This window comes from Sparus aurata, chromosome 12, assembly GCF_900880675.1.
Source record: "Sparus aurata chromosome 12, fSpaAur1.1, whole genome shotgun sequence".
NCBI classification, from domain to species: domain Eukaryota; kingdom Metazoa; phylum Chordata; class Actinopteri; order Spariformes; family Sparidae; genus Sparus; species Sparus aurata.
The window spans coordinates 12,943,061-12,960,534 of NC_044198.1; the positions used below are offsets into that span (position 1 = coordinate 12,943,061).

The 17,474-nt window shown below is 41.4% G+C and overlaps 1 protein-coding gene across 1 annotated transcript in view; it reads left to right on the forward strand.

The window, feature by feature from the left end:
- LOC115593349 (transmembrane protein 132C) overlaps positions 1-16,317 on the forward strand; it is a 170,518-nt gene extending 154,201 nt beyond the window's left edge. Inside the window, exons 8-10 of the mRNA XM_030436864.1 lie at positions 3,497-3,806; positions 12,960-13,151; positions 13,989-16,317. Coding sequence (XP_030292724.1) covers positions 3,497-3,806; positions 12,960-13,151; positions 13,989-15,071 — 1,585 coding nt within the window. The 3' untranslated portion in view covers positions 15,072-16,317. The remainder of the gene's footprint in view (positions 1-3,496; positions 3,807-12,959; positions 13,152-13,988) is intronic.
- Positions 16,318-17,474: the final 1,157 nt, after the last annotated feature.

The following is a 17,474-nucleotide window of genomic DNA, read 5'->3' on the forward strand; positions in this document are numbered from 1 at the left end:
CGCACATAACAACAACAGAACAACAAAAACAGGAGACAATTTAGTGCAAACGAGGACAATAAATGAATAAGAAGATGCAATTACACAGTGCCAGGAGCTCGGCACAGAATTCAGACTCCGCAGTCCTCACCAAACAGGAAGTCAACCGGGTCGGGTTAGGCAGGGTTGAGCTTCCAGGGTGAGAATAGTGCAATAGAGTGGAATAGAGACTAGGCAAGAGTGTGATTTATGATTAGTCTGATACAGAGTAAGCCACGTGGAATAAATGTGTTTTTAGGCAAGATTTAAAAGTGGAGACAGTGTCAGAAGTGCGAATGTCTGGTGAGAGAGAGTTCCAGAGGCTGGGGGCAGATCGGCTGAAAGCTCTTGACCTCATGGTGGTTAGGTTGGCAGATGGGGCAAAGAGCTGGACGGTAGAAGAGGATCGGAGAGTGTGGGAGGGTGTGTGGATATGGATATTATAATTATGACTGTGTGCATTTAAGTACTGTACTTCAGTACAAATTTGAGGTACTTGTACTTTGCTTGAATATTTCCATTTTCTGCTACTTTACACTTCCAGTCCACTACATTTTAGAGGCAAATATTGTACTTTTTACTCTACATTTACTATTTACTACATTTATTTGATAACTTTAGTTGCTAGTTACTTTGCAGATTACATACTTCATCAGAGCCAAAGGTGGGCAATTTTAAATTAAAACACTGATACTGATAAAAAGAAATAATTATTAATATTAGATCAAATGATTGGCCAAGCTGGTAATCAGTTGATCTACAGTATATAAGTACATAACATACATGCAAATATATGTATGATTTACTTAAACTTGTACTTTTTATACTTAAGTAAATTTATTGCAAGAAAATTAGCTTACTTCTTCTAGTGACTTTTACATCTACTAAACTAATATTTTGACATGATATCAAGTATGACTGTTGGGTATTTTCCACTTTTCCACTGCCTGTGGACTATTTGTTTAAGCTGTATAGTGCTGCTGGACTGTGGATTTCTTTGTGAAGGACTTTTCCACGACGGCCCAAACGATTTGTCTAGTCTTAGCACCTCTCTCCGCTGCGCTAACAGAGAGCAACTGTAGGTAACATTATCACAAGCTAATGACTTCCAGCACAACACAGATGTTCCACAGAGCTTCCTTTTATGGTGGATGTTTTAAATAGAGCTGCAACAATCAGTCAATTCAGAGAAACATTTTTTTCACAACTATTTTGAAGATGAATAAACCTTTTAGGTCCCGTTTCCAAACAAAATGTCGCTGCTTTTCTTTGTTATATGACAGTAAATGGAGAGTCTTTGGGTTTTTGGATTGTTGGTTGAACAAAATAAGCTCTTTTTAGTTGTCACCTTGAGCTCTGGGAAATTGTACTGAACAATAGTTTGCAATGTTAAACTCAACAATTAACCCTTTAATTTAATAATCAGCAGATTAATAGATAGTTAGTTGCAGCCCTAGTAACAGATAAAACAACTGCAGTACAAATCTGTAGAGAAATTATGGGAATAGTAAAAAAAAAAAAAAAAAAAAAAACATTTCAGCCATAACGTCACTGCAGTGTCCCACTTCCCATTGGCTTTCAGCCCACAGGGTGGCACTCTAACACAAATACCCCCAGCGCCTGATCACACCATTCATGTCCATCATGTGCATCACTGCATGAAGAATGCATGATACGTCACATTTAAAGCCTAATGAAGAAAAGAACATGTTTCCTCGTTGCAGGTTTACCACTGTGCGTAGGGCTCCAGCGTTGTGCGCGCTCATTCGCATTCACAAAAGCGTGCAAGCCACCTCATTACACCGCAGCACCTTAGCTGACCTGTCAGTCACTGCTACAAACATGACCTGACCCCATGTTTCTGTTGCCAGCCACAAATGTCACCTTGGTTTAGACTGCCGTCCCTGCACTGATGTGGAGTAAGGGAAGGGGAGGGGCCGGCGGAGAGAGGTTAGGAACTAAGCCAAGCCATTGGGCCACAGCATGTTAACCTGTCAGCCCGTTTTTCTGCCTGACCGGCTATGCCTCATTAAACCTAATGGAAACTGTCACTGTCACTCCCCCCCCCCCCCCGGCCACCTGACTGTTAGAGAGAGAGAGAGAGATGCAGGCAGAGCTCAGAACAGTAAGAGAATGAAGGTGAGAGTGGAGGGAGAGAGTTGAAAAATAGATTATAGGAAAGTCAAGTAAGAAATGGATGTGAGAAACAGAGCGAGAGCCAGGTACACGCTGTGAGAGATGAAACGCACAGGACAACAAAATAGACGTATCGCCGGTGATAAAGAGTGATGTGAGATTAAGAGCAGGTGGATAAGAGTGATGTATATGCCTAATAGCCATAGTGATGTTTCTTTTCATTGTCAAACGTGGTTGACTCCGTGGAGCGGATCAGTGTCCCAAGGCTGAATTTTACCCCATCACTGCAGCTCCCACAGCTCAGCCCGGAGACCCGAAAAATACAATATGTTGTTGTTTAATATGATGTATTATAGTAGCCAAGGGAGCAGTTTGTGTCTACAAGCAGTTTTAATGCTTTTTATATATATATATATAGAAATGGGACCAAGAACTTTTGGGAGGTGCAGTAAATTCCAGTTAATCATGAGGGGAGACAAACTGCTTTGAAAATACAGTACAGTGGAGCAGAGTAGAATCAAATGAAAACAGATTGCATGATAAACTACAATAAAACTTGCATTAAACATCTGGGTTCCATATGAATTTCGCCTCGTAATGGCTTTGAGACTATGATTTATCTTTTTAGATCCACTGTCAGTTTTTTTCGGTTCGTCTTATTGGGTCTACAGTGGCACACGTTTTCCCTTCTCCCTTCCTTCCTTCCTGCCTTCCTTCCCTACCTCTCCAGTCCAAGGTTGGTCTGTTAACGTGAAAAACGGCCGCATAAACTTAAACAGGAGAGAAAAGAATCGAACAAATGTGTCACAAATTCCCCCAGTGGGTTTGCATTTGCTCTAAAACATATCTTTCGAGATGGCTATATCTGCAAAGTGTTTGCCGCCGGCCAAATAAATGGCAGACATGCAGCAAAATATCAGTTGCCCTTTGAAAGAAAATGAGAACGCAAGCAAGGCAGCAGTTTGTCTCTGCAAGCTGTTTTTAATGGATTCTTGAAAACACTGGCAGCCCGACGACTTTCCGGAGGTCGGGGAAACCTGCAGCACAGCGAGACAGCCGGGGTTTTTGACTGCTGTAAATACATCAGAGTGTGCCGACTTTATGGGCATTAATGGTGATAAGAAAAAAGAAATGAATTACATTGCGTTTGTGATAGGAAAAAGGAGAATGTTACTGGTGATAACCTTCAAAGTGTCTCCTGAGGACTTCTCCAGACACAAAGAGCTTTCAGTTCTTTTTTTCCCCACAAACAAACTGAAGTAGACTCGTGTTATCTATAGCTCTCTCTGCTATAAGAGACAATTGATCCCTGCTTCATTCCTCTTGTTTCCATCCCCTGAAGGTACGAGAGGGTCACCGATGTCAAGAATGACGGCAATGCGGCTGACGAGAGGACAGAGGGCAGCTGTGTGGCGCAGTATCAGAGCACCACCCTGCGCGTCCTCACGCAGTTTGTGGCAGACGACGGAGAAGTCAGGGGAGCCTCGGAGGAGGACAGGATGGGCCAGCAGAACTTCCTGCTGGGTACTGACTGGCAGGTGGAGGTGACGCAACTGGTCAAGGATTCTCTGAGGGTGGCAGACCCTAAGGTCGCGCAGCTGCTAGAGGGCCAAGTCGTGATAGGACAGAACGCTGGAACTACCAAACTACAGGTTGTATGAGTGTGTATTTTGTGTGTGTAACCCTAACCGAGTGTTTTTTTTTAATACATACACCTAATGAGAACATGAGCACAGCAGTGTCACAAGATACAATTGAAATCTGAACTGAAAGGAACGTGAAATTATAACGTAAAGACTTATCAGGTTTCAACATGTGCTTTGCAGAAACGTACATTACCAACATTTATTCTGTCGACTGGGCCGGAAGCAGGATTCCTTCTTGTTGTGTTTCACTTAATGTTGTAGTCTGACTACATGTTCTTGTCCGTCATTTTCTGTTGGGGTTTGGGGGCTGTTTTGGATAATGTGCACATCGATTGAGAAAAAGTAGCGATAAGGCCCCATTATATTTTAAGAGAGAGGGTGAAGCCGTAATGAAGCATAGGAATCTCCCTCCCTGATGGAGCCCAGTGGACTAAAGGTTTGTCATAAAAGTTGCTATTTTTGTAAGTCAGCAACCTGTGAGGCTACAGCAGGTCTCATCAGTGCTATTAGTCATTTTTTTTCAGCAATCTTTCCGTCATCATTTTCCTCACTTTGACACAGGGCGGTGATGTCCACATTTTCAAATGCACAATATGTGATTTCAGACAAAACGGTGAAAACAAAAGCCTTATTTTGATGGTGTGTGGCATGGGATCATGGGAGTTGTTGTCTTCATAATTAAACAATTACCACCGTTGCTGAAAATCTGATGCGACTCTGGTAGAAATGTTCATGGAAGAGGTTATGTTTAAAATGTAATTCATGTTGCGTTGAATCACGTTTGGCGACTTCCTTGCTCACTCTCTGACAAATCATCCGATGTTTTCCCAGAAGTTGGAGCCACATAGCTAAGATCTAGTCATGTATAGAAATCTAGAATGTGGATATGCATATTTTATGCTCGATTCTGCATGCAATTCTCCAACAGGCTCAGTTGTTTTTCCACCCAAGGAAACAGCTAACAGCAAGCACAGCATCACACCTGTTTTTAAAACTGATGAACAAGTCTGATACGAGGGAGGCAGTGCAGGGGTGTGAGACTTGGCTAGTGATTTGGTAAAGTCAGGGATTTCTCACAGAGGAAAATCTATCACAATATATTGATTTTGATGCAGGACCTTTTCTTTCTGCTCACGGCACGATAAATGAACGAAGCGAGGAGGAGAAGCTCCACCAGTGAATAACTTCTGTATCAACAATGCATTAAGTTTATAAGTAATGTGAAAATGGTGCCTCATAAGTAAGGGAACTGAGGAAGTTGGGAAATTAATGACCAAATCTGCATCTCTCTTTGAAGCACATTTTTTTTGATCGCACAGATAAAAAAAAATTAATTAATAAAAATAAAATGCTACTTTCATCAGTGGTGTTTACTGCAGCAACAAGCATCTGTTTCAAGCAGAAGTGCCCTGATAAACCCCCACGTAGACGACCCACCCAGGACCAAACAGCACCACCTGCTGAACACAGTGGAGCATCTAGGAGCTAAAACCTAGATATTTTTCCTCAGGGGTTTTATGGGGACAGAAACATGTTGAAAAGGAGAGTAAATATTGGAATTTAATTTTTCAGGTAGTCAGAAACATGACTGTGAATGAATGCTAATGTTGCCCCGTCTCTGCTGTATGCGTAAAAAATAGGCGATTCTTTGCAAACACATGAGCCCATTATGTGAACACTTTGTGCTTCTTTCTTTCTCACTGAGTTTTTCTCCTTTCAAGAAAGAAGGGCCAGAAAGAAGGACAAATGTAGCCCTTTTCTAAGCTATGTGCTCGTATTCATGGAAATGTATGTAAAATTATCTTAAACGCCTATCCCAGTCCAGAGTAAATTCAAAGCTGTCAGAAGCTCCATAAGTGCTGCCGGCATCAATATGGGTTTGAACACACTGAATTATTGATTTATTTTTTTCTCACCTACATTTTTTTATATAAAAATAAGCCTGTGAATGAGCTGTAAGTGACCCTTATGAGTCCACATCATAAAGTCTTACATGGTCCACGATCAAATTAGATAACAATATCGCTGAGCACATTTTTCTAAGGAAAAACCCAGGTGCCTGACAAAATGTTTAATCAAAACACCCCTGACTGACTGTGACAGGGGCAGAAACACATTATAGTTCTTTATTTCCTTACTTTCACTAACCTCATGCATATAAATACTCCAAAATTGCCCCGTTTCGTGATTTGCTTAGCTGTGTTTATAAAGCTTGGCAAACAAGCCGGACAGCCTACGGTTGTGCCACTGAGTTTGAATAGATAAAGACTGGAAATAAGCTACATGTATGAAGAATATGGAGAAAGAAAGAAAGGGTTTTGTGGTCGAAAAAGAAGCAGCGTCAGGTTTTATTTACAAAGCCCCAAACCGCAAATGGCAGCAGCGGTCTTTACAATTTATACAGCATACACATAAACACATAGACCCTCTACGGAAATCAAACCCCATCTAAGCAAGCCGTCTAACAGGGAAAAAATGAAATGGAAGAGCCACAGAGGAGGAATCACTTTGTACTGCAGACCGCCCAAGTAAAATATATGTGTGGGAAACACTGGTGTAGCTCATAAAACAGAAGTTAAGAGTTTAGACTTAATAAGTAAAAGTGTGGATCCAGGGGGCCATTGAGCAGCTTTTTCATTCCCGGATAGGTAGAACCTGAGCCACATAACCTCCTCTAATTTGATCAACCCCCCTCCATGTACATCGACTACGCTGATTGCAGCATGGCACATATACTTAAGCTAATCACGAGCTGACAGAGAACCATGCCTTCGATTGTGACACAAGCTTAAAACTCTGCAGCTTCTCTTTCTCTCACTCTTTCTCTCTCCCCCCACACACACACACACATTGGGAATCCTATTTATTTAATACTACAACCAGGTCCCTGCTCAGGACAGCACGTGCGCCTGCTCGCACCATGAATCAACATCAATCTGGCATTTACAAGATAGCACAACACAAAGCAACACATTGTTGAAGCAGTGGCCTGGAATCATAATCTCCTCGTCTCTATATATCAATTGAAGAGCTGTGTGCACTGCAGGAGTGATTATGTGTGCGAGAGCGCTGTTTCATTGTTGGCCTGAGAGGAAAAGACTGAAAAGATATGTGAGATTGTCTTGTGTTAAGCTAGATGTTGATGAAACGGAACAAAAAGAGGAACTGGAAATGTGTGCCATTCGGTATCATTTGTTTTACTTCAAAGTTATCGTCTGGTAGATTAACATCTCACTGATCTGTGCAGATGTTATATGGTGGTGTGAAGAATGACTGGCTGTAAAGGAGATTTAATAGACTGTATTATGAAAGCCTCAAATGCTAGATCCAGCCCTGCTTTTGACACAGCTCAGGCCAATTTACAAGTATGCTGCACTGTTTACATAATTACACTTGTTAACGGGGGGATAATTAAATTAGAGGATGAATGACAATGTAATACAGTGAGAAAAAGCAGCTCGGCAGCGATATACTGTACTCTACTGCTCAATAGTTTGGGGTCACCCCAAAAAAAAAATGTTCCATGAAAAATCACACTTTAATTCATCAAATGAGTTGCCAAGTGACATAAAAATGTTTGTTTTCCAACTTTCCTCATAGCATTCTTCATTTCTAGCAGTTATAGCCTTGCAGACATTTGACAATCTAGCTGTCAGTTTGTTGAGTTTATCTAGAGAAACTTCAATCCATGCTTCCGGAAAAACTTCCGACAGGTCGGCTTTGCTACTTGCCTAGAGGGCCAGCATCCTGGAGTCGCCCCTTTTCTGTTGAAATCGAGACTGATGTTTTTCTTGATACCATTTATGAAGCTGCCAGCTGAGGACCTGTGAGGCATCTGTCTCTCAGACTAGAGGGACATCCCACTTCTCTTTCTATCCTGGTTACAGCCAGTGTGCACTGTTCATTGAAGGGAGTAGTGCACACCGTTGTATTAGATCTTTAGTTTCTTGGCAATTTCTCGCATGGAATGGCCTTCATTTATCAGAACAACAATAGACTGTGCTTCTGATCAATAGAAAGTCATTTGTTATGCTTCTAAACATCAGTTGTCATGAAAAAAAAAAACGTCAGAAAAGTTTGGATTAAATTCCTTTTCTTTAGGTGGTCATACTTCTAGGTAATTTGAGGCTATACTTTGTGTTGTTGTAACACAAGGAGGTATTGGAATACACTACCGTATTGGTGGCACATTGGTATCTTTTTGAAATTGTGGCTATGGAGACTGATTTTCTTTTGACTTCAGAAGTCTGCAGTGTGTTAGAAGCTGCTTGGTTTGACATGGAAAAGACACTTGCATAACTGTGCATTTGTAACTCTTCCTCTCACTATAGAATATATTCCTGCACTCGCTCACTCCATCACTTCCTTGACGTTCTACACAGTCAATCAAGTGGACTCAAGAGTATTGACAGTTGTGTTAAGGAGAATGTGACATTTGTTTAATTCAGATCAATTTTAGGTCCAACTTCAAACACAAGTGCTTTCCAATTGTTGACACTGAAATCCAAGTGCAATCACTGCAGGCACGAAGGAGGATTTACAGAGATGCATTGGATTTTAACCCACAAGAGATATACCTCTATACCATGGAAGGAATCATTTTAGATATGCCTTTTATTCTTGTACGCATTCCTGCTCAAGCTAGATCTGAAGAAAGTGAATTGTAATTGCTGCCTATAATAGGTGAGCGTATCTCTCCCTTGAAATGCAAATTAAATAACTGAACATAAAGGTTAACTGTACCACTGAGCGCAGACATGATTTAATAGGTAATGCTTCCAGTAATTAATCTACATTTTGTTCTCAGAGAGTAAGTTATGTTTACTGTCTAGTCTGCGGTATGCAGCTGAGGTGCTCTCTGAAAAGGTTAAATCACTCACAACTTTTCATGATTTTTTCGCAAAGCTTCTTGGTTTAAGAGAGGCCATATCGAACAGTTACAGAACTAGATGAGCAAAGCAAAGCATGAAGTCAGAACCAGTAGGGTTAGGGATGTAATTGAGCGGCTTTCTCATTATTTTATCTAAAAACAACACAACCCATTTCAATATCAGCATTCCCGCTCCCATTTTGTCTCCACATTTTTTGCTGTTCTACAGCTTTTACTTCAGTTTCTACACTGAAGAAATGTGCCGGGAACAAAGATTTGAACTTTGATCTTCAAAACTGATTCAGTATCGTTTGTATTTGAAAGCCCATTAGGAAAACATTTTAAAAGGTCATAAAAGACCAAGCTGTTCTTTTTTAAGGCACAGATTATTAACATCTCTATAGCCCTACTAACACGGGACCAGTATTACCTGGGGATCTCTTGTATATTGTAATGATTGCCGAGGACATCTGTGATCTTAATCCCTCGCGAATCTGCCGTGTCCGTGTATTGTAAAGTCAAACTTCCACTGCGTATTATCTTCCTGTATTTTACCAAACACAGAGATCATGTAATAACTTTGGTCACGTTTGAATCAGCATGTCGTGATTTGGGGTTGTATATCTATTGAATGGCTAAGAAATGATGGCAGTTAACAGCGGCTCTCTGAGATCATTGGTGTTAAAAAGCGATGACAGAGAAGGTAAGAGTGACAAAAGGTTGCCACATTCAAGCACAGCCACAAAGCATCTCTTACATTATATTATATAAACCTGCTGCAGATGTGTATTTACGGCTTCATTCCAAGCAGAAATCGGGCAAATCAACTCTAAACCATACTATTAATCTGGCTGTTGAAGAACAGATGCTTTGCTTATGAAATTAAAAGTTACGTGTGGGAAATAATGTCAGTAAATATGAGTAAAACACATTTTCCAAAGCAACTGTTGAATGTACTGTATCTTCCTACCTCCCTATCAGCTAGTCATTTCAAGTCATTTAGGTTCATTCTAGATAATAAACTACTGTGAATATCCCTTCCTGTCTTTTCAGTTCAGTTTCAAGTGCGAATTTCAACATACTGCAGACGTATTCTGTTTTCTTGTGCTAGCAGAAGGATTCAAAATCTGAAATGTGAGTTGGTTGCCAAACAGCACTGCCTTCATGATCTATTCTGTCAGAAAGTCAAACCCAGAAGACATGAAATAAGCAAATATGGACATTGTGAAAAAGATCATGTGAACTTGAGAACTCCTTCATTAAAATAATGGAAGCAGCCCTCAATCATCCAAGATACACAGCGCTAATACATTTTCATATGCCCCAATTTCTTAAGGCTTTGAATACATAAAGCATTAGGAGTTTTATTTGGATCAAACCGTTCAGAATTACAATGAAGGACTTGGTTTTGACAATTAAATGACATCTGAGGATTTCAAAAGGCCACTGAGGTATTAGAAGATTCCATACTGGACACGGAATTGGTAATTCCATCATTAATATACTGGGCTGCAAGTTCAATGGCGTATCAAGAGAAATGGATAAATCTTTTTAAGCACCGTCTGTCTGACATGTTATGGATAGGCTACTGGCATGCATAACACATTTTGCTATTAACCTTTGTAGAAGTGTCAGAATGATGAGTCAGAGGGACATTGGTCTGGGCAACCCTGGACTGTATGTAATATTGTTGGTTGCACCAAAGTAGATCCAGGTGTAAATGGGATTTTGCGGGGTCAGGTAGCGGACGCCCTCTGAGACTTGGACAGAAATCATACAAGACAAGACTCTGACAGCTTTGAATGGGAGGAGGGGAGCCTGGAAGAGGTCTTTAATTGCTCTCTGGGGTTGGAAAAAATGCAACCTGTAAACTCAGAATGTGGTGTAAGGAAAGGACTTGATGTGTCTGGTGGGAGATTCTCACAACTATGAATGTAGGCCAAAGGCTTGTTCTGCAATCTCTCTGATGGGGTGGAGGAGCGACATGACATTTGTGAAAATTGGACAAAGGACCCTGAAAAAGGGGGAGGGGAGAAGTGATCTGACGACTTCCACAGAATCAAGAGAAGGAGTCTTGACATCTCTGAGAGGAGAGCAGAAGACAGTCTGGACATTTGTTGGTGTGTCGCCCGGGGTTAGGTGGAGAGAAATTTTGATCACTTTGTGGTAAAAATGCTTTTCACATCTTATGGAGGTTTGTGTAGGGGGGTTATACTGTAGACTGCACATTGTGGCATCTTTAGAGGAGAAAGACACAGTAGGCCTGTATTCTTTTCATGGTTTGAAGTTGGGAAGGTTCTACTGCAACAGAAGGGGAGGGGGGTGGGGGGGGTGTTGGCAGAGATAGAGTATGGTATTTGTTATTATGTTTTCCTTCAGAGGAAGCAGGTCCTTGTCCACAGAGTCTGTCACGTTGCACTGCCATGTTTCTATAGTCCATTGTTAACACTGGCTCTCACCTTTAGCCCTGTATTAAAATCAAATCCTGCTAAATTCAAAAGATGCTTCATGCACTGCCAACTAACAACTTTGAGGATAAGTTCACACAAATAAAGAAAAAAAAAACAACAACATTATTATCTATCGCCACCATGCTGGTAGAAAGTTGGGTGAAGGTCAGATGAAATCCACAAAACATTTCTGGAGCTTCACAGCAAAAAAGCATTGAAGCATCAACTGCAACAACTGAAGCAGATGGAGACTTGTTTCCAAATGTAAAACACAACTAAAGAACATAAAATGGCTCCAGACAGCTCAGAGAAGTTTCTGGAAAACCCCAAGAACTCCTGCTTATTTGAAAAAGCAACATGCGCGGTCAAGCTTGTGAACTCACTTCAGACGGAATGCAAGCCAATGCTTTTAGCTTAGCAACTACAGTGAGGATTTTGGCCGAAAACAGGTGCTAACAATGGCTTGTCAAATACATTTGGGATCTGGATTTGGATTTATAGCCATTTTATGTTTTAAAAAAGTCCCCATCTACATGAAATATTTAGGAGAATGCTGCAACACTGTTTTGCTGTAAAGCTCCAGAAATGTTTTTGGGGTTTATGAAACTTCACCTGAGCTCCCATCGGCATGGGGGCGAGTTGTTATTGACTATATATTTTTCATTTTTGGGCAAGCTTATCCTTTAAATTCCTAGTTGGCAGAGCACGTAGCATCCTTATAACTGAGCAGGAGTTGAAATTAATGTAAAGCAAACAGTTATTACTCATCTACAGTGTTATGAATCCAAACATAAAAAGGTGGAGGCAGAGCAAGTGCAAAGTGATGCTGGTTTCAGAATATGAACAATTTCAGTTAAATGTTTTGTGTCATTTTTTTTCATTGGGCCTCCCTTTTATCTGTTCAAAGAGTGAATAACCTTACAAAAATTGTCCTCAGGAAAATTCACCGCCAGCCTGCCTTTCTGCCCTTGCCCTCATCTCAGATATAAGGTTAAACCATATTTCGTATATCTATATTCTTATTTGACTACACAGATTTTTAGCTGTGTTTAACATTCAGTGAAATCAGTGACACCGTGTGGGAAGCTGAAGGGAAAATGAAATGAGGTGAAAAACGAAGGGAAGAAAACAGAGAAAAGGGTCTGTACAAATGAGGCAGTGATCAGTGGTGACAGTTCATTATGGCTGGTAAATGCGGCCATGCGGGGGTGGCTGGAGGAGAGACTGGAGCGCTAATTGGAGCGGCTGGGAGGGATTCTCGTCTCATAGCAATATCACAACTATTTACATGCTTACAGCTCTGGTGGGGAGAATGTGTTAGAAGGGTGGAGATCACATGTTTTCATGTGAGATTATGTATATTTTTTACGTTCGCATGTGCGTTTACATAATCACAGTGTTTTTTTAATCCGTGCAGGGCCCTCATGCATGTGTTCTCTGTAACCCAACAGTAGTGACAACATTGTGCCATGCAATTTGGAGGACACAGGTTTGAGTCACTGTACTCTGTGAATGTGTAGATTTGTGTTCTCTTTTGTTTAGTTTTATGGTACTTAACTACAAGGTGACATGCCATCAAAGCTGCAGGCATATGTGCGTGAAAACATCTGTTTTGACACCAGCACCACTGGGACCCAGAGAGCATGACTTAAGATTTCAAAAAAGGAACCACAAAGGCGTTTCGTGACAAAACTCAATGCAGGCTTCAGACATCAGTGACATCATTGTCAACAGCAATGGCCACCGGCAAAATTCTCTCTTCCTCTCAATCCGCTGTGACTGTGTCATCTTGGATCTTTATGGACTGTCATGAGTGGCAACTGTTGGCGTGTGTTGCAGGTGCTGTCCCCTCTGACGTCCTCCGTCCTGGCAGAGAGGAGCATCAGGGTGCAGGACGACAAAGTGACGGTGACAGAGCTGGGCGTTCAGTTGGTATCCGGACTGTCTTTGTCCCTGCAGCTCAGCCCTGGGAGCAACAGGGCCATTGTTGCCACTGCAACCACACAGGAAGTCATTGAGTCACTCAAACAGGTACGAAACCAAGACATGCAAATATGTTAAAGGTGTAATATGTAAGAATTGATGAGCTGTCTAAGTCATACTGCGAACAAAAAGGGGGTGGCATATCCTCAGTGTAACTGCTAACTTCTGCTTGTGTCTGCAGTGCTAGCACAAGAGCTTTAGACAGGATAGGCTGGGGCTAGCGGGTTAGCACGCTAACTTCAGTAGATATCTCTGCAACACAAAACATAGATGCCATGATGTGAAAACTGCTATTTTTTTTCACATTATTTTGATCATTTTTGTTAATGTAACAAATGTTTTCAACTAATAAACCTTACATTTTGCACTTTTAAAGCATTCAATATTATTATTCATTTCTTAACCTACCACAAGAGATAGGAAAGTACTGTGTTAGCACTCGACTGTGCATTGTATTTTGCTTACAAGTTCAAGGCTGGATCGAGGTTATTATGGAGTCTATGATATGCATTGTAGTTTTTCCTTTATAATTAATTCACTCTTGATATAGTAGTGCCATCTCTTTGATTTGCATATCCGACCAGTGAACAGCTCTGTTATTCCTGTAATTATAATTTCAAATGGAAAAAGGGTAATGTCTCGTCCCTCGGAGAGTAAAGAATATTTGGCTTTCAAGCGAATAGTTTCATATCCCACTCTATTGTTTCTTTCATCCATAATTAAGGCTCGAATTGGCTTCCACCGTGTTCATCTCTTTTATTTTCCAGTCAATTCTTCTGCATTAGCTGGAAATGTGCAGATTACTTTTTGTGTGTTTACTGTTATTTTCAGGCTTATTTGGGTACTGCTGTTATGCTGATACCAATTTGTGTTCTGTTTTCCAAGGAGTCCCTCATCAGCGCCTGGCTCCAGTTCAGTGATGGATCCATGACTCCTCTAGACAACTACAACCCTGCCCATTTTGACCTGGCAGCCACCTCTTTGAATGAACAGGTGGTGGTGGTGCAGCGCAGTGCAGCGTGGAAATGGCCCATTATCGTTGCCAAGGGCGAAGGTCAGGGTTTGCTTGTGCGTGTTGAAATGAGCCAGTCGGAGGTGTGCCAGAAGGGGAAACGACGTACTGTCTTAGCCACTGGAATGGCAAACATACAGGTGAGATTTGGTCAGCCAGAGGAGCAATACAGACAACCAGGAGACCGGCGAACACGTCCTGACCCTCCATATTACGGCGGATCTATCTCTGATATGGAAACTGGCTTAATCAACCGTGGAGCCACTACCATCAGGGGCCATGTCCCAGTGAGACCTAACGGGGGCCGTCTATCAGCAGACAGCGGGGCAAGGGCACCGAGCGAATTCTCTGAGTATCCAGACAAGGCAGACCTGCCCCGCAGCCGCAGCACTGACGAAGACTTGTTACCGTCCCGCAGAGGTCTGACAGACCTGGAGATTGGTATGTACGCCTTGCTGGGAGTCTTCTGCCTGGCCATCCTGGTTTTTCTCATTAACTGCATCTCTTATGCATATAAGTACCGGAACAAGCAGCTGTCCCTGGAGGCCCCGGAAACAATGCCCCACGCCCACGACTGGGTGTGGCTGGGCCAAGAGGAGGGCCTTTGTTTGCAACAACAGCAGCAGGACGAACTTTGTGGCACTCTCGAGGAAGGTAGTCAACTACTAAACGGAGGCGTCCAGCGCGGTAATAATGGCGTGGGAGGTTGCAGTTCGAGCGGGAGGGATCACAGGAACGAGTCGCTTAACTCACCCACCACCAAGAGAAAGAGGGTGAAGTTCACTACCTTTTCCAACGTCAAGGCCAGTAATGGATGTCCTGTGCTCAGCCCATTAGCACTGGTGCAGACCAGTGAGATAAAATGGGTATGTCCGGACATCGAGCTCGGGGACACAAAGGATCTTAGGAACTACATGGAAAAGCTTAATGAGAATGCAATTAAGAACATTGCATAGGGGGTGTTTTCACTGAACTAAAGAGAAACTCACCTGAATGCCTTCAGAATGAGGAGGGAATGAGGGAAACAGGAAGGATAGGAAAAGGGAAAAAATAATAAAAGGGTGCAGAAAACAGACTGATACAGACTGTAAACTGTACCTCACCATAACAACAGGATAGTTTGCTCAGCCTTTGTTGTTTCCATGACAGTATTCAAGCAACGGACTACAAAGCGACATGATTTGCCACGACAACTGAGCATAGTTGTAAAAGGGGGGAAGTGTGAACTTGATATTGTTGCTTAACTTAAATGTACGTTGTTTGTCTTTAATTGACGTTCCTTTTATATTCACCATGTAGCTCGTTTTACATTCTCTTTTTTAAAATCATCACGTTTTAATGTTGTATTTGTTGTACTTTTCTGCGCTCTGTTGCTTTTTCTGTTTTTTAAGAGTTGCCGTATGCCCTGTACCACACGTCAGCAATTATAGATTCTAGGAGAGAAGAGTTAAAAAGAACATTTTGTATTGTATATAAATGCAGAGTTTAATTCGAAGGTAATATATGTACAGTAACATGTTTCAGTAAAGTGCTGTTTTGTTTTTTTTGTTTTGTTTTGTAGTTTAGTTTTGTTTTTGTCTCCAGACACCAGATCCATGCATGATGCTATTAAAGAGGAGGCATGTGTGTCTGGTCTGAAAGCGTGTAGATAACTAATGCCAATACAGCTGGAGACACATCCGTTTAATATGATTGCATTCATTCATCACGGAGCTGAGTTTAGGGTTGGTTTCAGTATGTTAATATTGACTTTGCTAGCCTGTGCTTTTTCCTCTTCTTATGTTTATGTTATTATTTATGCCGCCCCCTTTTATTCAGTTGTATACGTCAGATAAAGTCCTGATTCGGCCTGGTATTCTGATAAGAAAAGCAATTAGTGTCATTGAATATTAGAAAATCGAAGAGAATCCATAGACAATCACATAAATTATGTATGGTTTATCCTTTCATTTACAATGTTCCATTAAAATCGGTCCAGTTTACAGCTTGAATGGCTTGAATTAAGTCAAGTTATCACATTGGATCAGAGAAAAAAAAAGTCATGACAGTGAATGAACAAACGATCACAGACTGTGAAGTGAAAGTCCAAAGTCTGCCCTCATCTTCCTTTTGTCATGTGTCAGTACTGGTCCATCATTTTCTATCTCTGTTTTGAAATTGGCTGCTGGACTAATTAAAACTGAAGGTGACTCTTCTCCATCACGCTGCTGTGTGATTCCTTTTTTCTGGCTGCTGTATTCTTCTCTCGGCCTGTCTTGTTTTTTGCTCATCTGACTGGTTTATGCGAGTACACAGACAGTGGCTTCATCAAATATCAAAATGAAGTGCCTGTTGTTGTCAGTCGGTGCAGCTGCCAGCTGAAGCAGGAGAGATAAGTTATCTTGCACCTATCATCCCACCACTCGAAACCACAAATACATTTGGATATTCATGCATTTTCTCCACCCAGTGTATGATTGCTTGGGGAAAATGGGCAGCTAAGGGATATTCTTTCCATTATGCGTTGTTTATAAAGCAAAAAGCTTCTGTTTTTCTTTTCTTCAGTATTTGTGCATGTAAAAGGTCTTGAAATTAAAAAAGCACAACGTTTCGGCTGACAGGAGCTCATCTCTCCCACAGAAAACCCCGCTCCTGAAATGCCTCCTCAGTAGCCCCGCCTTTAATTCCATGACCTTATGTCATCACACACCACGTCACACATTTGCGTTATTTACGCCTCTATTCACTGTTGAAGTAAAGCTAACTGGAAGCTGAAAAAACGACAGAGCCAACTGCATACACGGTGAGTGGTGCTGGCTCAGGCGTGGGTGAGCTGACCAATTACAGCAGACCAGGTATATGGGAGGAGTTCCTTAAAGAGACAGGAGTTGAATCAGAGGATCTCAGACAGAAGAGGGATACAGTACTGCTGCACCGGACAGAATCAGAAAAACTGATGTGTTTTTTGAGCATTAAAGCATGTAAACCTATTCTAGTAGCAACCCCAAATAAGATTATGAAGCTGAAAATGAGCATAATACGTCTCCTTTAAAATAATTATGGTTACTGTTTATAAATGACTGCGATACTAATTAGATAAAAAGCAACAAAAGAGCCAAAGGAATATCAATTTAATACAAAAACCCACCCAAGTTTGCACTTAAATAAGAAATGCTTTTTATAGGTGCCAGTGCAATAACATGCACAGACCTCCTTTAACGTATCTTCTCGACCATCATCTAAGTAAAGGAAGTCAAAAAACTATTTCTGCATCCAGTCTAGGCAGGAATGAAATTAACACAAACACAGTAAACATGTTTGTAATCTGCATGTGAAATCATGTAATAATACCTCTTAGTATCCTTTTTATGTCATAATAA